At 43.6% G+C, this 24,336-nt stretch overlaps 1 protein-coding gene across 9 annotated transcripts in view; it reads left to right on the top strand.

Annotated features, from left to right (window-relative positions):
* ZNF462 (zinc finger protein 462) overlaps positions 1-24,327 on the top strand; it is a 126,239-nt gene extending 101,912 nt beyond the window's left edge. For 8 of the 9 annotated variants that reach the window (XM_090038906.1, XM_090038907.1, XM_090038904.1 and 5 more), the window contains 4 exons: positions 9,571-9,794; positions 11,974-12,106; positions 17,750-17,864; positions 21,709-24,326. In XM_090038906.1, coding sequence (XP_089895032.1) covers positions 9,571-9,794; positions 11,974-12,106; positions 17,750-17,864; positions 21,709-21,910 — 674 coding nt within the window. In that variant the 3' untranslated portion in view covers positions 21,911-24,326. Of the gene's footprint in view, positions 1-9,570; positions 9,795-11,973; positions 12,107-17,749; positions 17,865-21,708 lie in introns of all 9 variants that reach the window. The other variant, XM_090038912.1, reaches the window with a different exon arrangement.
* The last annotated feature ends 9 nt before the right edge of the window (positions 24,328-24,336 follow it).

The raw sequence follows: 24,336 nt of genomic DNA, 5'->3' as shown, positions 1-24,336 counted from the left end.
GTGCGTAGCTTTTATAATCTTGCAAGAAGTTCTGCAGCAAATACACAGCAGTGTTTGGGTCTGATTTCGTACTTACACTGTCGTCCCTCTAGGCCCCACTAAGACTGCTCTGATTACGAAATGGAGCCTTAAACTGGGTGTAAGCTGCAGTTATGAGTAGTATAAATGAGACTCGGCCCTGCAGAGTGTCAAACATGTTGGTTCCTAAGGGTTTTCTCAGATGCACAGCACTTAAAACATAAAGGACAACCCATTCAAAAACTACACTGTTCCTCTTAGGTCACCCTTCGTAATGAATATGACTACTTCAAAAACCTCACCGTGTTTGTCACTAATCATGGCATCCTCTGCAAATTCATCGAGATTTTAGTGCATGCAGGAACTGAAATACTTTCCCATCTTTAGAAGTGATCTTTTGACAGGGTGGAGTCATGCTGAGCATGGTCTGAAGTCGTCTGCTTTGCTTTGGTCTGAAATGGCTCTGTCCCTATTCTGTTGATAGGATGAGGGCTTTGATCTTAAGCGATCAGTTCAAATGCTGTCATTTTGCAGGGGGTTGAAGTGAGGCATAAAATCAGTAATGGTGCACTGATTTACACTAGCTGAATATCTGGCCCATTTAAAACAAAACAATAGAATTCACAGCTAGTTAGTTATAGGACATGACAGTCTACTTGGGAATTTTCATTAGGTTGTTCAGTGCTTTAGTACATGGTACCAAAGGAAGAAAATGTCCTATATCTATGTTTGTTTGTTTATATGCTTCCCTTCCTAGAAAAGACTCAGGGTAGCTTGCAGTAAGAGACAGAATAACATATAAAAGCAAGTGGAATATTAAATAAAATATGAAACAAAGATTCATCAAACCAGGGCTTGGCAACCTATTGCCCACAGGGTGGATCCAGCCCATTAAACCATTTGATCTGCCTGCAGGTATGGGGCTTCAGTGATGGTCACCACCATGAGGAGAAGTGGCTGCAGTGGACGCTTTCCCTGTTCTGCCAGACAGAAAAGCACTGGTGGTTGCTGCTGTGTCCTAGCACCCACCTGCCTCTGTCATGAACTGGGTCATTTTGGCCTGCAGCCTAAAAAAGGTTGTTCAGCCTCTGCAACAGACAGGCAGACTCTAATACCCAACTTTAAATGAAGTTAAACAAGCAGCATGGAGCTGAAACTAACAGCTTCTTGACTTCTCTGTAACCATGGTAAATGGATGGCTAGAGAAGCAGTAGCCCATACTGGACTAAATTCACTATGAGCTAGCGTATGGAATGGGTTGCCTAAGAAGTATGACAAGGAGCATGCTTCCCATTAAGGGATGTTGTCGGTTTGTTTCTGAGAGCTCTGCCATGTGTCACCTACTCAGCTCCATCAGTTACGCAATGTCTTAAGCGTGGTTTAACTTCCCTTATACGGGCACAGAGGGAGCCACGATTTGTTTTCCTGCCCTTCAGTAGTCTGGAGATGGAAGGACTTTATAAAGCCAGAGCCTGTTTTGCAGTCAGGCAGTGCTGAGGAGACTTTTGGCTACTGAGTTTCTCTTGGCCCTTGCAGCAGTCAAGCCCTGTGAGCTCTTGGAAGTTCCATAGCTGCAGCTCTGCACTCTAGTGCTGTGCCCAGAGGAACTGTTGGCCTTTAATTTAGTCCAGACAGTGCAATTAGGTTTTATTGTCCATTCCATTATGTTTTCCCATCCAGCATGTTGAAATGCCCTGGTATTTTTCCAGGGTCGAATGCAGTTTACCAAGACCAGTCGTGAGTCTTCATTCCTGTTTCTTTAGGGTTTTTTTTTTAAATGACTTATTTTACTTGATTCTTCTTGGTCCAGGCCCAAAATGGCAATTTAATTTTCACGGAAAGGGGCACAATTTCTCTAGAATGTTGTTTGCAGGTAAAAAAGCTCAAATATTCAGAACTCCCAAAACAGCCTTCACACCCAGTTTCTTTCTGCATTGATGCTCTCTGCACTGGCTGTTGCACATGTGATTTGGTCTATACATGAAGAACCAATTTGTATTCTGTTTTGTGTGTGACCAAATATATACATACAAGGCTTACAGCTGGTGCTGTTGTAACCATAGGCAAAACCAGATGCATGCGAGTAAACCTATCTATTGAATAGCTTCTTGCTTAGGTACCGGGAACGCTGGTCCGGTCTTGCACTACTTCATTGACACTTGACTCACATAGAAGCGGAGAATGATAGGCAAAGGTTTTTAGGTGATATCATTTATTGGACAAACTGCATAGTTAGGAGAGATGTTAGACAAGCTTTTGGGCACAGGAAGAGTTGGTCCAATAAAAGATACCCCCAAGATATACATCTCTTTCCTGGATCATTATATCTACAACATCACTCTAACCTACCACAGGAAAGGAAGAGGGAAGGAACTTGCATATAATACTGAAGTGTTTTGAAGAGTAAAGATATACCACATTCCTTTGCATGCAACATACCCATGTATATAGTATACATCTTGCTTTTGAAGAGGAGTCTGAATGAAAAAATAATGTCATTTGTGATAAGCAAGGATCCTGGTTTTCTCTTTTTATCGGAGAATTTTGGATTCTCTGACTAAAAACTGCAAAACCTGCATTTTTCCATGGTTAAAATGAAAGGCCGCTATATGTATATAGGTATCAGATGAACACAATGTTTTATTGATATATTTACAATTTTAAAGCAGTTTGAAAGCCTACCAGTGTCTCGATCATTAATAAAATACATTCTAAATACCTATATATTTTGGTGTTTGATTTTGTTTATCATAGAAAATCAGAGCGCCCTCTGCCCCCCTTGGCTTACCAGGACATGGGTCCAGCTGCATCTGTTCCCATGGCTGCTTTGTGGTACTGAGCAGCACTGATGTGCTGGTGCCCTGCCCATGCCGTTGCCCCTCACTCGCAACCCACAGCCCTCACAGCCCTGCCAGTGTCCCTCATTCCTGACTTGCAATCCCTGCCTGCCCCCCACTCACTGTCTTCTGGCAGTGCCTGCTCCTTTGTGGCTCTGAACAGTGCTGGCCCCTGTTGTTCTGCTCCCCACATATGTGCCCAGACCTCAGCAGCCCCTTTGCTCTTCCTGGGAAACCCTTGACTCCGGCTCAGAGACTGGGCTGGCCCTATCTCTGGCTGGGCAAGTCCCTTTCCTTTCAGGCCAGCCTCCCCCTGGACAAGCTGTTTTACTGGGCCAGGGGAGCTCCAGGCCTGGCTCTGGAGGCCACTTCTACCTGGAGTGTGCCCCCCACTCTCGTCTCTGTCTTACACCCAGCCCCTCCGCACTGCCACTGCGTGCCCATCACACATACACATTGACCCTGCTACCACCCTGGGGGCCGGGCAGGGCAGTATGTGGGCTAGCCATGTTGCTCCTCTTCTCCCCTTCCTGCACCCCTCTGCACAGTGCACTCACAGCCACCACCTCCAGTGCTGTCCCCAGCTTAGCTGCCAGTAGCCATCACAGCTGCAGGCCAGCAGGATGTAGCACATTAGTACAGTGACCAGTGGGGCAGTGGCCACTGGCACAGCGGATAGGTAGTAGTCGCCTCCAGAGCCCTGGCTCCGGCCCTGAGCACCGCCTTGGCCGGACAGCACCCTCAACCCTGCTCTAAAGGCACCTTGCCTGGTGGGCAGGGGTACAGCATGCAATTCCTCCCTCCCGCACTGAGCTGCTGCCACTGCCGCTTCAGCTGGGCAGCATCCCAGTCCCTAGCCTGAGCCCATCTGGGATGACTCACAGAGGGACGAGCCAGCCTGCACATGCATTGCCCTTGGCCCATAGTGCAGGACAGGGTGATTGCCACCCACAACCCTGCTGTTTCCCATGCTAGCTCTCCCTGCAGGCCTCAGTCCGCCTGGCAGCATGACAGTCACCCGACCCACAGGTCCCCCACCCAGTCCTTCTTGAGGGGGCCCCCAACTGTCCCTCATCCCCAGGGCCTAGCCCAAAAGCCGTACTTACTCCAAAGGCCACAGGAGGGAAATTCAGTTTGAGCCAGCCTTGGCTGACTCACATTCTCAGGCCCTGCCCTGGCTCCCTGCAGACAGGGCTTAGGGTTTCCTACCCTTCTGCAAGTAGCTCTTGCAGGCTGGAACTCTTGCAAACAGCTCTTTGCAGGCTGGCAAAGGGGAAACCTGCGTTTTCCTGCTTCAAAGGGGAACATGTCTATTTTTCCGCAGGAAACAAAAATCCCAGATCCCTGGTGGTAAGCATGTAACAGCAGGTAGAGAACTGAGCCTGCTGCTAGACCCAGGTGCCAGATGGAGCCCAGGAACTGACCTGGCACACCAGGTTCAGAGCTACATGCTAAGTCCAGCCCTGTGTGCTGGCTCTGGAGCCACATTCCAGGTTGGGCCTGGCATACCAGGTCCAGGGCTGTGTGTTGGCTCTAAGACCATGTGCATGTTCTGTGTCCAGGATTGCACCCTGGGTCTGGAGCCACACACTGGCTATGTGCTGGGTCGGGCCCTGTGCATTCTCTGGGGCCACTTGCCAGGTCAGGCCTAGTGTGCCAGATGTGAAACCGTGTGCCAAATCTGACCCCATGCACTGGCTCTGGAGCCACGTGTTGGGACCCAGTGTGCCAAGTCCAGGGCAGCATGCCAGGTGCAACCCCATCTGCTGGGTCTAGCCATAGACAAACTCCACACACCAACCCAGTCTACCACATGGGGCAACATTGTCCAGCTGCAGGAGACCCCCATGGGTCCAGAAATCTTGCAGTGGGGTTGAGGTGGCAGCACTAATTGCTGTGGCCCCCAGAGCCCCAGCAATAAATGCTGCCACCACCAACTTTCTGGACCTATGGGAATCTACTTTTCTTGCATATAGTTCTCATTCCAATTTTTACAAGCTGGTTTTAGGGGGAAAGGTGTAGGCCATATGTGAGAAACATGATACTTTTCCATTTGAGGGCTTTCATTTTGTAGTGCTGCATTGTTTAAGGGGAAGGGGGGGATGCTGTTCCTTTTTGGGGGGGGGTGTTTGTTTAATGAAGTCCTGAGCAAAATTATGCTTGCCTTTAACTATAATACTGGACTGTGAGTATTTTAATACATTACTGGAATTTCCATTTAGTTTCTCATCTATATTAGAATTATCCTATTTTCTCACATGCAAGGCATGTCTTATCCCCCAAAATCAGCCCACCAAAATTGGGATGCACGTCTTAAGCAGGAGAGCATTTTCCTTCGCTGGAAAAAAAGCAGGCCTAGAGATGCTGTGCATGCCCTGCAGCTGCCAAGATGGCAGAGTCCTATATTAACCCTCTCATAGCCATATCTATTGACTGAGCACTTGAAGCAGCACATGAGCTGCTGGTAGTTTCTTGATGAGGCTTGTGATATGGAAACACTTTATTTACAGGAACCTATATAAAGAACTGAATACAGTAAAGGGTCTTACTGTTCTCCTTGCAAAGGCCTGGGGCGCCTACTCTGTGTGACAGAGTAAGTTCTTCTAGAAAAATGGTGTGTCCAGGAAGTGTGGCATCCCAGAAGGCAGTCTGACATACCAGGAAATCCTGTGGGGCTATCTCTTAGGATGCCACACTTTTGGACATCCTGTGTTACCCGGAGGACTTTTTCCAAGCCATCCGTGACTCTGGAAATATCTTTTATTCTACACCAGGGGATGGCAAAATTTTTGAGCAGAGTGCCAAAAATACCAGCAACCTCAACTTGTAAGATGTTAGTGTGCCAGGGCTAGATGGCAGGGGAGCCACGAGGGCCCCAATCCTTGTGGCAGTGCAGCCTTGACCCCTACCCCACCATCTGCTCCAAGGTGCACGTACCAAGCAAAATGCCTTTAAGTGCCACACTCTGGCACCTGTGCTGGGGGTTGTTTACCTCTGTTCTACACTTTCCCTTGCAAAAACAAAGTGCATATTTTATTTGCGGGGACAGGGGTGTTGTATGTGAGAAAATGCAGGAATACAAACACCCTCATCTATTGCTGGGCCTGAATTTCTTCAAAAGAGCTGATGCACTTAGCTTTTATGTACTCAGTGCATGAAGTGAGATGCTTGTTGAACTTTTTTTTTTTTTTTTTTTTTAATAGATTTATCTCCTTTTTATAGGTTTTTAGGGAAGCTTCTACTATGGGAACCACTGAACTTTAAGAAGTGCTTCATGGAGAGGAAGGCTACATTTTGCACCCCTTGCCTAGGGCCTACAGTTTGCTCTAACTTTGTCAATTGCTCAAATAGAACTAGTGTGTTTCTAAATAGGGATTTGGGGGAAGAGTGACTGTTGGAATGACCCTAGTTGGAGGATCACCTTTATAAGATGCAACAGTCTTGTTCCAACACATTTTTATAACTTTCAGAATTTTCCCACCATAAATATATTTTAAATTGCCATATATGAAATCAGAATTCCTCAAATGAAAGTTATGTTGTGTTTTTCTTGCCTGTCTCATTTTGTTATGTCAGCTAAATATATGGAGAGTATGTCTGTTTGCTAATAGATTCTTTCCTACATGAGTTAGGAAATGTAGCATTATTCAAAAGTGACAGACAAAACCTTTTTGCCACCTTGCATTTCATTTGGTTTTCATTCATGCCTTCCGTTACAGGCAAACTAATTTTAAAATATTTTACATAGTCAATGTACAAAAAAGGGGGGGCTTCTTTCACTTTTTAAAGCCAGATGCTTTAGATCCATGAATCTAAATGCATGGTGCTGTAAAACCTTCTAAAATATTTCCTGTGCCCCCCAAATGTTACAGCTTTAAATCCTCTTCTCTTTTAATCCTTTTTCTTTCTAACCCTGAAGGGCTATGGGTTGACTTACTTTTGTAGATGGTAGAGCTGTCCCTGATACAGGGCTGCCTCTTACAGGATAGCTCTGGGGAGAATTCCACATTTGTCAGGAGTGGCAGAAGGAAATAGTTGAGGTTGTTTGAAATTTCCTGGTTCAAAGGAAAATGCTTGAAGGGGCTGAGGGTTTTAGGGTGTGCTCAGGATTCCCAGAAAAATCTGTTAATTGGCAAAAAAAAATTAAAAAGGCATGCAAGTTAGTCATGGATGCGGGATAAACAAATTTGCCATATGGATATTGCCTCTTTATATGGAGAGGATGTACATAGTTGTGATTCTTTGCACTTGTGTACCCGTATATCACTTGGGACCTTTTAAACAGAGTTAAAGACACTAACAGCACAGTAGTTTAATAATACTGCACAGTGGCAGGTCACAGCATAAACAGCAGTAATATGCTACTCCACACTATTATTAGGCTACATTAAAAAGGCATTTGCTGGCACTACTGCGCAGTATCTCTGGTTACTACACATTTATTCAGTACTTCATTATATAAGTACTAAATTAAATGTGCAGTAACCACTACACATTAATGAACGTGTAGATGTGCCCACTGAGAAGTTAACAAATGGTGTCCAGGGAGGAGCAACTAAAGGTTGTTATGGGAGATGTGCAAACATGAAGCATAAGTGGCATCTTTAAAGAAACTCCACTATATGAATGTGATAAGCTGCAAGTGATTAGTCATGCAGTAAATGACTCCATATAGTTCTTCCCTGGGGGAATAACAAAACTTCATAGGGCATACCCTGCAGATCTTTACTGATTATCAAACCCCAACCTTAAATTATAGTTGCTGCTTATTTCCATACAGGAAAGACATTAGGGACCTTGCTTTATTTTAATTCTCCAAATTGGAAGCCTCAGACTCACCAACTTGCCAAAGAATTGGATATATTGGTTCAGATCCTTCCCTGGTATAAATTGCCAGAGCTCCATTGAATTTCTTCAACTGTCCTGCACCAGCTGAGAGTCTGGCCTTTTTTTAAGCAAGTTGCTGTTAGTTATGACCTATGTTAGGAATCTCAAACTCCATCTTTTCGCTTTATTACACAGGTTAAAAGGAAAAGTAGTGCTAATTTAATATGGTAGCTCAGAGGGGCAGTTGAGTAATCAAAGAACTGTAGTGAAAACTTTCCAATAATATTATAATAAAAGGCGTTTCCCTGTATGCATAATACTCTGCAGCCCAGAGTGAATGAATGTAAGAAATATCAGGATTCTGGGCTTGTTGGAAATGTAAAAATGACTTGCAGTTAGAGTATTGTTGCAGCCATGGTGGCCCAGGAAATGTACAAGAGGCAAGGGATTTCTTTGTCGTATCTTTTACTGGACTAACCATTGAGTAGAGAGAGACATTAGACAAGCTTTCAGGCAAAAATTGCCCTTCCTGAGGACCTGGGAAAGGGCAGTTAGAGTTGGGGCTGGGGGTTGGACAAGATCAGTGTTTCTCAGTCCATGGGTTGTGACACACAATTGGGTCACAAGAATTTATGAAAAGATCACAAACAAACTTTAAAACTGGATTCTCCTTTAAAGGAGAAAAATGTGGGTAACTATGGGTTTCCCCTTGCAGGCTGGCAGTTTGAGCCTGCAAGGGGTTGCTTTGGGCTGGGGGGAGCAAGAGGAGAGTGATCAGGTGGGGGGCATGACATGCATGTGTGCAAGCATACATCCATGTGGCAGCCAGGCAACATATGGCATCTCTTGCAGTTCCCCACAGGTAAGTTTAGGGGGTGGGGAGGGCATGATGCATCAGAAGCGGGGGGCAAAGGTGATGTGTCAGAGGACTGTGGGGTGATGCATCAGAGGGCCAGCAGCATGAGAAGTAATGGACTGGGGGGGAGGGAAGGGGGGGCTACCATACTCTCACCTCCTCCCACCAGCAGCTGCTCACACGCTGGGCTGTGGCTCTACCTTGACACGATGGCTTGGCTGTTGCCACCTCTGCTGTTCCCCTCGGGCTGTGGCTCTACCTCGGAGGAGAGATGAGATGGGGGACAGTGCAGGCAGCTTGAGAGAAGCAGCTGGCAGTGGGAAGAGATGAGGGCAGCGTGGGCCCCCTGTCCAGTCTGTAACTTCTTGCACTGCTGGCTGTGTAGCTGGCACAGAGGTCCCGGTGGCAGCAATGAGTCTTGCTGCCCTGCTCCACTCTCCTGTGCTGGGTCCTGCCTGCTGGACCACAGTGGCAGCTCCTGCTGAGCCGCACAGATGGCTCCTGCCCATGCTGGTCCAGCTAGGCTGCAGCCCCATGCCTGCTGTGGGCACACAAATCTTGGAAGGTATGTGCCCCCCCATACCCTTCCGCCCCACACATCCACCCCTTACCCCACATGCTGGGGAGCTGTATCCTGAAGGCAGGGGGCAGCAGGTCGGGAGTGAGGGGCACCAACAGGCTGTTTTCTACTTTAATTATTTACTGGGTCGGGACTGGCCATCAATGTTTACAAATGGGTCCTGGTACAAAAAAGGTTGAGAACTGTTGGACTAGATGACCTCCTGAGATCTTTTCTAATTTTTTTTCTAATCTTTTCCTTATTTTTTCTAATACATAGTCCTGGAGGGTTCACCCTACCTCTGTGAGAGAAAAAGAGTTGCATTTCTTTTTCATTCTAGTTCAGTTCCTGCTCCTTGGTAGATAAATTGCATGAGTAAATTAGCAGATCTTGTTCTGTATGCTTGTGTGTATGTTGTATGTCCATTTTTTTCCTTAATAAACACTTTAATTTCATTGTGCTTCTCCCAACAGAAGAGCGAGTTGTTCCCATCGAAGTCTGCCGTTCCAAACTGTCAAAATACTTGCAGGGAGTCGTTTTCCGCTGTGATAAGTGTACCTTCACCTGTTCCAGCGATGAGAGCTTGCAGCAGCATATAGAGAAGCACAATGAACTGAAACCTTACAAATGCCAACTCTGTTACTATGAGACCAAACACACAGAGGAGCTGGATGCTCACCTTCGAGATGAGCACAAAGTGAGTTCTCAGAGTTTTATTTGCAGCTATAGACCTCTTCGTATTTTCTTCAAATGGTGAAATTTAGTTTGTCACATGTATACACTGATGATTCAGAATCTGATTGGTCCCCACAGGCTGGAATTTACATTTTCTGAAATCCCATATTTTCAAAAATTATGGTTTTGAGGGTTTTTTTCTTGAATTTTGGATACATCTTCTGGAATGTATCTACCCATGAATATACAGAATGATTACCTGAAAAGGAGATTCATGTAAATACTTAGGTAAATATTGTTTGGATTTTTTGCTTTGATGTTTTGTTTGTTTGTTTTCTAAATTAAGTCATGAAGTAACATGAAGGCTGTTTCGTCCAGCCTCATAAAAGTCAGGAGATTCCAGAAGTTAAGACTGCTTTGGCAACTACATCACATGCCATGCATATTTCAGTAACAAAGAGTGCCATGCATTCCCATTTACATTTCACAAGGGAAAGATCCACAACAAATAGATCATGTGCACAGCATGCTAAGTTAGGGCTACTTTGGCAGCATCAGCTTTTGGAATTCTCTGACTCTAGACCTGCTCCAAACCCATAGGAGTGAGTCGATAGAAGCCTTTCCATGGGCTTCTCTTGGCTTTAGGGGGTGGGGAAAAGGTGAGTATCAACAGCTTCAGCCAAACTCATTTTGCTTTGAAATGTTACTCTACTGCATTTTTTAAATTCACACTGTGAACTGTAGTGCAATTTCTTTTGCTCATGTTGGTCTATTAGCAGTTTGCATGCCTGCCTCCCCTTTTCATTACTGTTGCTTTACAGTCTTCCTGTGCTTCTCTGCTGTACTATTTTAGCTAGAACATAAAGATCTCCCATTTCCCCTGCTGGTTGCAGCTAAGGTCCCAGTTGCATGTAGAGGGGGAGGATTCCTAACCTGCTCCTGAGTTCTTCAGTCTAGGAAGGTTTAACCCCATTCTGACTCTCACTGGAGATGTGTACTTCCCTCCTCTCCAGTAAGAGTCTGCAGCAGTTATCTTACTAGTTACTCTGTTTTTCTCTCTCCTAGCTTAAGTTTCTATGCATGATTTATGTACCTAGCAGTGCTTTTTAGTTCCAGCTGCTCCTGTTTCACTCTTGTGCTCATTGTAGTTTGCCTGTTGGAAGCCACGTTGCTTAGTAAAAAATTCCCTGTTATGAAATGACCTGCGCTTTAGATTAATTCCAACGCCCCTCCCTGCAAACAGCTAAAACAAGGTCAGACAAGGCCAGCGCTTCATTTAAAGTGCTACAAGAGGGATTCAGCCCTCTTTTAAGTCCATACTGGATTGGTTCCCTGGCATAATGCTCATGCTGCTGGAACCACTGTCTTTTTGGATGAGATGCAAATCCAGTCCTGACTATTAGCCTGACTGAAAATCACAGGGCAGTTGTTAAACAGATGATATTAACCTCAGTGTCATGGCAGCATTCCACGTTCTCCACCTGTGTCATAAACCTGACCTGTGCCATCTCCTCCTACTCTGTAGTTTGTGTTGGATGCAGTAGAGTTCTTCACTTGTGTGTACTGTTCCTGTGAGTTGCTAAATAGCTGATGAATTTTACCTAAGGGTTATCTGCTGGGTGAAGTGTTCCCATTATAGTCTGTAAATCAGTTTGTTAAGCACTCTGCAACCTTTATAATGAAAATTAATCTGTTATTAATGAGTGTAAGGGAACATGCACAGGCAGCAGCCATGTGCTTAGTAAAAGACCCATCTCTTCACAAAAGAAATTGAATGAACCATTCCCAAAGGATATTTTTACTCTGGTGTGGTGCTATGTTACTGCTATACTGCATCAATTTAGTGCTCCCCAGGCAAACATGAAGTGATCCTGGGGGTAAAGAGTGCTATTTAATTTTGGGGGTTTTGTTGTTGTTCTTGTCATTGTTTTTAAAGTCATGTTCTTAATATCTGAAGAATCTTTTTTGTTTTGTGTTCAGGTACCAAGAGCTCTGCAAGGAGAAGCAGGGAGAAATGCAGTATAAACACTAAAGAAAACCAATTAGCTGCATTTCTAATTGTGTTTAAAGTGATTGGGTATTAATTTGACAGGGTGTGTTGCCAAGTTTTCATTGCCAGGCTTTACTATGCCAGTAGAAGGTTTTTTTGATAGATAGTGATGTTGTTAATGTTAATTGTTGATTACATTGTTTCTTTTAAGGTGAGTCGTAATTTTGAGCTGGTTGGACGGGTTAACTTGGATCAGCTGGAACAAATGAAGGGGAAAACAGAGAGCTCCAGCAGTGATGAGGAAGAGAAGGAAGAGGAGATGAGCCCCAAAACTGAAGATAGAGGTCAGTCTTGTTTCCTTTTCTATGTCTCCTTTTTTTTATGCTATAGACCTTCTAATCTAAGCACCCACCATCAAGCAAAATCTGCTATTGACTCAATGGCCCTTTTCTTCAGGCATGTAGAGGCATCACAGTGGAAAGAGAATTAAAATTTTTGATGGGCCACTTCTACAGATGCAGTTTCCAGGATTACCTCAGAATTTTACCCAAAAGGTTCTTTGGGAACATCAAGAAGTGTGTTGGGTGCTAAGAAAAACAAAATGATATGAGAGTGACATGTTGAGAGAAAAGCAGATTATATTTATACTTGCATGTATGAGCAGTTGTTATGTAGCATGGCTGTCTATTCCATGACTTCCAGTTATGTGCTGATAAATCATTTGCAATTTTATTATGACATAATAAACTTCTTAGGTCAAAGTTAGGAGAGAAACTAATTTTGGAGCATCATTATTGATCTGTCTTGCTGTATTTTGGAGAGGAGGGGTGGGATTGTGCATTTTCTGCCTTTTTAAGTTTCATTCTGTCTGGCAACTTGGGAGTGAGGGTAGGGCCATATTCTGTCTTGGAAGGGCAGTACTTAGGAAGGTCCCAACTGAGTAACATACTAAAGCATGTCCCTAATTTTAAGCATGTGAATAGTTCAAATTACTCCAATAAGACCATTCATGTGCTTGGGCACGTGCTTAAGTACATTGCTGAATCAGTGCCTGTGTCTGTTGTAAGTTTTAAATTACCAGGGCTATGTAGAACTAGTGTTAATAGCATACTCACTCTTAGGGGAAACTATTTATCAAACAAATAATAGCATCATTCTTGTTTTACAGCTACAGATCCTTATTCGGCCATCATTGGTTGGGTAGGGAGAAGAAAGGGAATATCTGCTGCGTATCATACCATGGGGTTTTTTTTACCCTTCACTGTTCAAGTCAATTTACTGCATACCAATGCCTCTGAGAACTAAAGAACTCCATGTAATGCATAGTCCCACCATGCCATCCACCACACACAATATAGCAAAGACTTTTAGTCACTGCTGATTGGTTCACTTTGAACTGATGATGCACAGAAGTCTGGCTTTGCCTATCCCGTTACCAAAACCCTGAACCATTCAGTCCTGCAGTCTCTTCTGGCAGTTTACTGGCTTCTACGCCATTAACTAGAGGATCACTGTGATCTTTTTGTGGCCTCCCCCTCTCTCTGAACCTAAAGTCAGAGTTGTATTGGAAAGGGGTTTTTTCCAAAGAAAACAAAACATCTACTCGAGTTTTCTTTTTTTTCTAATTTATAAATGTGACAACTTGCTGATGACTCACAGGCAGCATGTAGAACAGAATGTGGACTTAGGTCATGCCTTTCTTCCTAGTGAAATCCCAGTGTGTTGGCCATTTGTTTAGCATCATTGCATCATAAGTACTTGGCGCTTTCCTTAGTGTATGCCTTGTGATGGCTCACACAGAGTTGTTATTTAATGAGAGGAGAGACATGCCAGACAGGAGACCACTTAACTCCCACTGAAAAATAGTGCCAGGAGATCTTCGCTGGTGGCCCTAGAAGAAGTGAACAGATGAACCAAAAGGGTTATGTTTTGCATGTATTCCATGCATACCAGTTTGAGATCTCTAAATGTACAGCCCCTACATAAAAGTGCACTTCTGTGTCCTTATAAACAGTATTCCATCTGATCAACAGTGGCATTTTGAACCTTGAAAATTCAGCGCTGAAAGAATCAGCCTGTACCACTTTTGCTAGAGGACCAGTTTCTTTAACTTGCAGCTGTAGCTGACTGATTGAAGTCTTGCATAGACCAACAGTAAAAAGGAATGAAGAGGCATGTTCTCCTATGGATCGCATCAGCGCTGCGTAGGAGCCCAGGTGCTATTATGATGCTTGAAACCGTAGTATTCAGGCACAGAGGGAAGAGTGCTGTCAGCTGAGCCACTCAGAATCCCTCTACATTCTCTATGAAAAAAGAAAATATCCATAAAAATTGAATTTTTGTTTTCAAGATTCTTAAACCCCTTGACACTTATGAAATGTTAACACTCCTGGCTTCTGCATCAGGATTTTACTCAGCAGGGCTATCAAACCCCAATATACTTTCTTTGGACCGCCATTACGATACAGACAGTATCATAACTATTTAATATTTTTTTCACTGGGAGCTGTATCATTACATCTGTGAGTATCTAAAGAAATCTATATTTGGTCGTTAAAATGGTGGGTACAAAAACATGCTTCTTCCCGCCTCACTTCCTCACCCTTTCCAGGATCAAAACTGCCTTGGTACTCTGAAAGGAATTTGGGCAAACATTCCACGATCACCTACCTCCTCCCCTTTATGGAATAAGTTAAAATAGCATTTTAAAAGGCCAAGCTAAAATAATTTTTAATATGGGACTTAGTGTCCTGTATCACTTAGGCAATTAGGACAATTATAGACTCAATCATGTGCTGGAGAACGGACATCATGTAAGAGTCTTCTCTCATCTCAGTGCCAGGGATGAAATATGGCCCTATTGAAGTCATAGACTTTAGCAGTCATGAATTCACCCCAGGAGTCCCACTGTGGCCTATACTGTGACTTGGACTACAATGCGGGGGGGGGGGGGGCGTAAAACACTTCTTGCAACAATACATGGTCTACTGAGGCATTGAATCCAAGCCCCCAGGAGTAAGCACAGCTATGTACCCAGTTGTTTCCTCTCCAGAGAAAGTGAGTCATGGAGGGGACACACATATATCTTCATACCATAGCTGTAGGCCTGTGCGAAGCGGCTAGTATTTGCTTCAGATTTGGCCAATTTGGGGAACAATGATTCGATTCGGTGATTCGAATCACTGTCCTGATTCGATTCGGCCGAATCTGATTCAGAGATTTGGCTGCTGCCGAATCTCCAGATCAGCCTGGCAATGGTTACCCCGCCCACCCCAGCTCCCGGCTCTTTGGAAAAAAAAGCCCCAACTCAGCGGGTGCTGCATGGGGGACTCTGCACAAGCCCTCTGACCTATCCCCCCATTCCCCCAGCCTTCCCCACGCATGCCCCACCTGGGCCAGCTCTGGCCCTTTAAGAACCACCCCCCAGACTCACTGCTTCTGCTAGCAGGGGGCAATCCCTGCTGCTCCCCACTGCCTCATGCCATGTGGGGGGCTCTGCATGAGCCCCCCCAAGGCCACTGTAGGAGCAGTGAGTCCTGGGGTTTTCCTTGTCTTTTTTTTTCTTAAAGGGCCGGAGCTAGCCCAGGCGGGGCACCCATGGGAGAGCAAAGGGGGCTCGTGCAGAGCTCCACATGCAGTGGGGGGCATCAGGGATCGCCCCCCAACCCAGCAGCACCCAGTGAGCACCAGAGAGTACTGAGCTGGGGTAGGCAGGGGTACCCATGGGGGGTGGGGCTGGCAGGGGTCCCCCCATGGTCCCCTCCCCTGTCCCTAGTACTTACCAGCTCGGAGTCTGCTGCAGCTCCCTACTGCAGCCACTGGGGACTGCCCAAATTATCAAAGCTCTCCAAATCTTTTCTGAAGATTCAGAGAGCTTTGAATTGATTTGGACGTTTAAATTGGTCCCCTGCTTCGATTCGGATTTAGAGATTTGGTCACCAAATCGGGCTGAATCTCCTCCATATTGAATTACCACCCGAAGCTTTACACAGCCCTACACAGCAGTATGTAGGAGAGGGATAACTTCTTGCTGGCATATCTGGGAGCTACAGGGGGGAAGGGATAGGGAAGACATGTTCCTTCTCTGGGATACTTCTGGAACCCTTTGATATGGCTAGGCAGTGTCATAAAGGCACAGGTTATCCCTATGAATCTGGCTCTTAATTTTGAAACAAACTTGAATTGTAAGGGTGCTCAGTGTAGTAGTAAAAAAAAAAAAAAAAAAAGAAGTGATGCCTGTGTACAAGATGCAAGGACACTAAAAGGACAGTCAGGTGTTCCTGAACATACAAATATTTTCCTTCCCATTTGGAGCCCTGGTGCCAACCGAGCTCCTGTAGATTTGAGATGAACTTAATACTTTCAGCTTGTTTTCTATTTCAAGAAGCAGCCCACATTCACAATCCTTCGAACCAAACTGATCGGGAAGTCATGGGGAGAGGGAGGGAAGAATATAGTCTGTTCTGAAAGGGTAGAGGATTTACTAGGGGTAACACTCATTAATGTTAATGGGAATTACAAGTATAAATCCTCACTATTCATTTGAGCAAAATAGGCTTCATTGTCCGTATCTCCCCTGCATAGGCCCAGAATAAATTTTCTATTGTCTGCTGTCGTCTAGGTGCATTCTTGCACAGAAGAGCAGCTGTTGCCTCCAAAGTTTTTCTTTGAATAGGTGTTAGACTAGCTTTGGTACAGAAAAGAGGTGTTATAGTGATGCTTCTAAATTTGTACCACACGCATCAGTATCTAGGACTAAACTTAAGGGCCAGATCCTTAAATGGTATAAACTGACTTTGCAGAATTAAATCAGTACTAATTCACATCAGAAGATGTTTGGGTCCTTTGATTTTTAATTATGTAACAGATTGCCAATATTCAGTGGTGAAAGGATAAAAATATTTCTACTGCAGCTTAAACAGTTAACTTAGGGCAGGCTCCAGCAAAGTCTTGGTAAAACTGCTTGTACAAAGTGTATATGCAGGAAAGGAGAGTAAGTGGGAGTAGTTTTGAGTTCCTGGATTTGGACTAGTATGAAGTAAAATTTTAAAATGAAAAAGACAGGGAAGCAGAGATCAAAATTAAATGAAGCACATTCCCTTTTTCTTTCATTAGGTAGTTTGGGAGGAGTCAGAAAGGCATTCTGTTGATTTCTTGCTCAAGATAATCCCTGCTAAGGAATTAATGCTCTGAGCAGATGGTGCTGTCTCATTTCCAGTGAAAAGAATCAAGTGAGATAGTCCATGCAATTATTTTTAATGGCTTGTGTGGTGATCTTCTTAATTTGTGAGAAAATGTTTCATCTTTTGTTAAAGCTGGCTCTGTTCACATAAGGCTTGGTTTTTCAGAAGTGCTGTGTCCACAGCCTCTAATGGCTTCAGTTGGAGTTGTCTGGCTCTTCTACAAATGAGGTCCCTAGCATTTTGTGTAAAGGATTAGGACAAGATGAGACACCTGTCCAGTAGTTACCACTGAAAGAATTTTGTTTTGTCTTGCACACAAGAGACATCGTGTGCAGGGTCATGAGGGACTTCATATATGGTGGATCACATGCCTTATATAATGAAACCACGTTGCCTAAAATTTGCCTCTGCCTGAAAAATCTATAGGGACTTGTGTTTTTTCTCCCCCTCTTACAAGTTGTTCCCACGTTAAGCTTCTGGCAAAATAGTTTTTGAACTGAAAGGAGGAGGTGCATACTCTCCCCACCTGAAACATGGAGACTGAGACTGTAACTATGGGGACCTAACACCAATTGTATCATATCTCTGTAGATAGATGTAAACATGGAGGATAGGAATCTTCTTCTGCATTGTTTGTATGTAGTGAGAGTTGGAGCCAGATTTTTTCAAAAGGCCCAGCAGCTTTTCCCCCTCTTTCCCTGAAGATTAAAGGGGAGGAGGTCACAGTTGATGATGATCATAATGGTCCCTTCTGGACATGACATTCATGAACTTGTGATTAACATTTGTTCCCTCCTGCAACAGATTCTCTGATGTTTTCAGACAACGGAGCTCCTGAGAAGCGTTTTCCATGCGAGTTTTGTGGCCGATCATTTACAGAGGGATCTGAGTGGGAACGACATGTACTGAGGCATGGCATGTAAGTCGCTTTACAAACTGCTTTTCATAACAGCCAAAGGCAACAGTAGATCTTTGTTCCTTCCAATACCTAGTGAAGGCAAAAACAGGGAGGTGAACGAATATTTCTAGTGGTAGAGAAGAATTCCCTTCACTGCAGGAATATGGGCTATGTTAATGCTAGGGGGTTTGACTAGATGATTGTAATAGTCCCAGCCTTAAAAATGTATTAATCTCTGGCACTCCGGACTTTCTAAGGTAGCTATGGGACTAGAAAATGACCTAAAATGCTTTCTCATTCCATTAATCCAGTATTGGATGTGGGGATGACTAGCTTTAAACCCCAGATCCCAAACTAGAAGGAACATCTTTTCCAGAGATGGACAAAAAGTACATAAGTCTAGAAAAGGGTACAGTGAATCTTCAGAACATTTCACCAATTTGGACCAAAATCTGGAGCATTTTGCAAGAATTATGAGACCAAATTGAGGATTATCATTAAATCTGACCTCAAGGCCTCAAGTGTCCTCCCACTCATTGATCCAACTCCATAATTAGTGTTGCTGGAACTTACTGTTGTCATTTGTCAATTCCTGGACCAGCATGAAGACTTCTTCAGATAACTGTGACCTTTTCCTAGGGATTTATTAAGTGTTTTTCCTTTGTACTATTTCTTTCAGAAGGCTGATTTTTTTAAATTTATGATGTCACATAGAATTAAGAAGTTGATCTTTCGCTGAAGATTTTCAGATGTGCACCACCTCGCTGAAACTCACAGTATAGGGTTAATAGCACAGCACTTCGTGTTGTTTCCTGTGCTCATGGAAGCCCACAGCATGGGTGGGTGGGTGCATTTGTGATACTCTTGCTAGCCTTCAAAACTTTTATCAGCTAAATCTTGTAAATCGAACTGATAATATCTTGGGCCCTAATTTCTCCAAATCAGAAGGTTTGCTCACTGTTACTATTAGAGCCGGGGGCTGGGGGATACCATATTTACTCACATTTAAGATGACTCTGAATATAAGATGACCCCCCCTCCCAATAATTATATTCTATATATTTGTTATAATTTCCCAAGTACAGAATCTATGAATTGGAAGATTGTCTTGAATACCCCCTTTCCCCCTGCAGCCTGCCCGGCTGCTTGCCACCTGTATCCCCCACCCCCAGCTCTCTACAGCCTCAGCCTTTCCCCGTTCTCCCCAGTCTCTCCTTCTTCCCTCCCTACCTCCCACAGTCTCTGCCTCTTTCCTCCCCACCTTCCCTTTATTGTCAGGCACTGCTTGAGCTGCTCCGTTCCAGAGCATGGCATGTGGAAGCTCAACCCTTACCTGTCCATGTACCAGTGTTGGTGCTGCTATTTGGCTGGGCAGGGGAAGCAGTTTCCATGTGCTCTGTGGGAGAGAGCCAAGCCCAACCTGGAGCTGAGATTTGCTTGACATTAATAGGGAGGGAAGAAAGTGGGGGGTGGGGGGCAGAAGCTGCAGAGGGGAAGGAACGGGGGGAGGCAAGAGGCTGCTGTGGGTCTGACTCCGGCCCCAACCAGAGACGTGGGATGGAAAATTTTCCAGTGCTTTATTTTTCCATGGAAAATTTTCCACTCCACATCTCTGCCTTTACTGAAAGAGAATGTGGGTCGAGTAGTTGTGAATCAGATTTGCCTCAGTCGGATTCTGAAATGGACCAATAAGTAGTGCAAGTGATTCTACAGATAGTGATAGTGACACTGGAGGTGCTGCAATGGAAGAGAGTTAAGCTCTGCTGAAGTAGATGAGTGGACAACCATGGCATGTCATGCACAGTTCTTTGGGTATGCTAATATTAGTGTGTCAACAGTTTTCAGTGCCTTGGGTTTTTTCCCTCAAATATAAACAAACAATGGAAGGGAAGTACATGCTATTGTGTATTGTCTTTACATTTTTACAAGTATTCCAATAAAAATAATTTCTTTCCACATAAAGCTTTGAATTTGTTTGAATATAACATTTAGACCACATTTAGTGTGCTGTATTTAATTTTTTCTTAATCAAATATTTCAGTTCAAATGCTTGTGGCTATTGGGGCATAAAATTAACACGGGGTGCTTTTTTAGTTTTGTTTACTAAATATAAGTAAAATAAACATGCTAAATCAAATCGCGCTCTATGTAGGACATTGGAAAATTTTCCAATTCAAAATTTTCCAGAAAACCCACATCTCTGGCCCCAACCAGGGCCAGTGTCAGAGCTACAGCAGCTATCTGCTCCCCACTTCACTTCGTATGTACAAGACAAGGGGCTTTTTCCCCATGCTGATTGGGGGGGAGGGTGCACCTTGTCTTATATTCAGGTAAATATGGTAACATTCATTTTGCTTAGTGCTAGAATGTTAAAGATAGTAGTGATGTCTATCCTTTCTCTTGCCTTTTTAGATGAGAGTTACTTGAGTGATTGAAAGCCAGTGGTTGAAAGGGTTTAGGGGCTGGGACCAGGGATTATTTTAGATAGGGCTGTGGGGAAGAACAGCTTTCCTAGATGTTTGTATAGGGTACATTCAGTCATTCGTCACGCCTGATTATGCTCATGCAGCTTACTTTAAGTTGCCTGAATGTAGATCAGGAGTGGTACATACAGCCTTTTGCTGCTCCTGGCAGCCACACGGGGAACCCCATGTGAATAACTCAATGTGTGGGGACGGGTGAGTGGAATGGAGGCAGCTGGCAGGTCTACAGGGCGAAAGGGAGGGACTGCCAGTTGATGGAGTGGGACAGAGGGTTAAAGGGTTAAAAATAGGCCAGTCAGGGTTGGGGTGGGAATAGCACAGCCCTGGGGTGAGTGGTTGGGTTTTCCAGGCCTGGGGCTGTGCTGTTAACTTGTGCAGATGTTCAGGAGGTTGGGTTAACCGTTTCCTTCCTAGATCAGGTTAGCCTGATCTCAGTCTAAGTTAATGCACTTCTTGAGGTGTGAACTACCTTAGATTGGGCACAACATTTTTTGGGGAGTTCTAAGCCCTCCAAATGCCTGCATGATTGGGCTTATAGATTGACCTAACCCTCACTGGATAATGCCTGCACAGTATCCATACTGTCAAAAGCACTTTGTTTGATGAAAAGGTAAAATTAGAATCCTTCCTTCTTCGCCATTATGAGGCAGCTCATAATCAGTGAATTTCACAGTTTAATTCAAATGATCACAGAATCATAGAAGGTGAAAGGGCCGTGTGGTCAGTTGAGTCCCACTCTGCACAGTTGCAGGATTCAGTATTCCTAAACCATCCCATATAGGAGGAGAGGGTCACACAAGCAGTCCAGCACCCGAACTGTAGAAAGAACCCAGGTCATCTCTTTTGTGGGCCAGTGCCTTTACTACTATATCATGCAGCCTACCTTGGTTCTTGGAAACTAAAATTTTCATTCTGTTACATCACCTGTTACAGGCATCTGTACTGGAGTCGGCAACCTATGGTCCACTGGCTGGATTGGTCTGATTGCACAGGGATCAGTAGCACGGAGCTATGCTGTGCTGTCCATCCCCTCTGCAGTGTCCTGTCTGCTGTGGAGCCTACTGCTCTCCCATATCTGTGCCTGTCCTCACTGCAGAGGGGATGGGAATCAGCAACTAGGGTAAGCCAGCTGGCACTGAGAGGTAGAGACTTGTGGTCTATGGCAGTGACGGGGCTGGATATCAAAGCAAAAAGGTTGACAGCCCCTGCTGTACGAGGTCCCAAGGGGCTTGACTGATCCTGTTATCTCCAAAACATTATCACGGGAAAATTGCACTCTTTTTTTTTTTTTTTTTTTGCTGGGGAGGTAACTGTATAGATTGGCTTAGTTTTACTTGCTTCTAATCCTAACTTTTTCCACTTTTCATTGCTCACATTTCCAGGGCTCTGAATGAAAGTAAGCGAGGGACCAGTGAGGACCAGCCAAAGGAGAATGCTGAGGAAGCTGTTAAGGTACTGCCTGTGGAAGAAAAGAAAGGCAGCGAGCAAATAATGTTAGACTTTTCCCACAAGAATGAAACTTCAGTCAGTGTTGCAGCCACCGACAAACCTCTCCAAGAGAACTCAGAGGCCAAAAATGAATAAGCATTTTGGTGTGGTTTTAATCAAATTACTTGAACATTGATGAATGGGGTGGGGTGGGTGGGGTGGGCAGAAGGACAAAATAAAGCTGCTTTTAGGACTGAATGATCTATTTTCAAAGCACTGGTACCTGTGTGAGTGTGTGTATATTAAAGTTATTTAAATGATGGAATAAGTGGCTCCATTACATCACTGCATCTTTTCTTCTGGATCATGACAATGGGAAGTTACATTCATCCTTGGACTAATGAAGCAACTCCCCATATATCTCTACATTTACACAACGTGCTTTGCAATGGAGACTTGGATTGTTTGAGAATGGAAGCGTCGCACGCGTGGAAGAAAGGGGGGGACGAGTTTTCGACGCACAAATTTCGGTGCGTTTTTCTAGTTTTAATACATTACGCTTTTCCAGACTGAATGCAACTGCTTTAGAAAAGAAAAAAAAAAACTGCTTTGCTTAAAACAGTCACCTGTTTCCTAGTACCTCAAAATTAACCAAGGGAAATCTCTGCATTTGTCAGTACTACCTGTTGTCATTGTGGTTAAATGTAGAGAGACTGCTGGGTAAGATGGTGAATGGAGGATGAAAAAAGTTTTAAAGAAAGGAAAACAAATTGTGCTTAAAATCCCAGTGTGGGTTTTATTTCTTAAAATACTGTGATTTTTTTAATTATTTTAGTAAAAAAAAAACAAAAAAAAAGAAAGAGACTTTAATTCCTAGATAACTGTTTGTGAATTGTCATCCTTTATTCCAGGTAAGCTGTTTGTTAGTATTCAACTATAATTTTAGGATTTGATAGATTTCATGTGACTGATTGTGCGGTTTTGTTTGCCACATGTTTATTTTCTATCAGCCTGAGGTGTTACAAATACAGCACAATTAAGTTTGTCATGTAAAATTATTTTTTTTGGAGGGGGGGGTGCGGGCAGGGAAAGGAAATTAGTTCTTGTGAATAGAACTTTTTTTTAAATTAAACACGGAAATAACAAAGATGTTTTAACTTTTTTTTCCTCAAATTTAAACTAAAGAACCAAACTTATGGCACAGCTATGCAGCTTGCGGACCAAACACTTAGGTCCTCATAACCATTCTGTTGCTTGTCATATTAACATCTATCAGTCTCACACCAGTAACTTTTTTTTTGTTAAGATTGGCTGCCTTTTTGTACGTGGAGTGTGTGTTTCTTTTTTGTTTTGGTGCAGTGGGAGGGAGAGGTGTCTGTTAACACATCATTTTGCAAGCGGAGGTGAGATAGTTTCATACTACATGGAGCCTGGAGAACTACTCTTGCCTGATTCAAGATGGGAGTTGCTATTTTTTCCCTCCTCCTTAGCTTTTGGCATGAGGAGAGCAGCGTAGACTAAATAGGAATCTACACGCCTTGGGACTGATCCTGCACTTTTCCTTGGGTGAAAGTTCTGCTGAAGCCAATGGAAGTTTTTGCCTGAGCAAGGAATACAGGATCCAGGCCCGTGGTATGTTCTGATCGAGAACAAAAAGAGTTTCTTTCCAAAAAAGTAGAAAGTACTTGACTGAAACCTAGTTTTAGAAAATGCATGTGTCTTTGTTTGTTTTTTTGTTTTGTTTTTTTGGGGGGAATATATCGGGTGGGGAGGGAAAAGACAGGAAGCTGCTGAGAAGACAGTGTCCCACAGAGCTTCACATAAAAATCAATGGCAAAAATGTTGCATTTGTGGAATAAGTGCTACTTGAGAAGCATGGTGTTTTTTGCTTTTAAGGATTCATCCTTTGTGGGTTTGGGGGTTTTTGTTTTTTGGGTTTTTTTCGGAGGTGGGAGGGAGCATTATGTGGAAAATGCATCGGAGGGACAAGTATAAACACACATTTTGTGTCTGTATTTGTTTTTTAATTGGCCTCATTTCAAATGTATTTAAACAGTTCCATACCTGGATTGGGTGTTTGTAATGGTTACCAAAAATGAAAAAGAAAAAAAAAATGAAATAAATGATTGTGACATGCTTTTATCACTACTTTATTTTTCAAATAACATGTAAATATTGTAATCCATTGGATTTTGTTTTGCTAACCTGTTAATAAAAATATGGGACCATTATCCTTTTAACAAGCCTAAAATGTCATATTTTTTTCCCTTTTTTTCTTTTCCCCAAAATGTATACCTGATATATTGTGGACACACATTTTAGAAGCATTATTATGAATTATGTTGACTGTAATGATGACATAGAATTGAAAATAACATTTTTTTCATTGTTTAATTTATACAGAGGACTTTTTCAGAGTTTGACAAAAGGAAATAAATAGCAAAATGCTAACCCATTGGCTCCAGCACTCAGTATTTCCTGATTTTTTTTCTTTAATTACTGCTTATTGATGGGGTAGGAGAAGGGGAATCCTGAATTGTTGCACTGATGGGTTTGGGTTTTTTGTTTTTTGGGTTTTTTTA

Source organism: Crocodylus siamensis, chromosome 3 (assembly GCF_052110815.1).
Source record: "Crocodylus siamensis isolate JL-2025a chromosome 3, ASM5211081v1, whole genome shotgun sequence".
Taxonomy (NCBI): Eukaryota; Metazoa; Chordata; order Crocodylia; family Crocodylidae; genus Crocodylus; species Crocodylus siamensis.
This window is presented reverse-complemented; position numbering and strand designations above follow the sequence as displayed.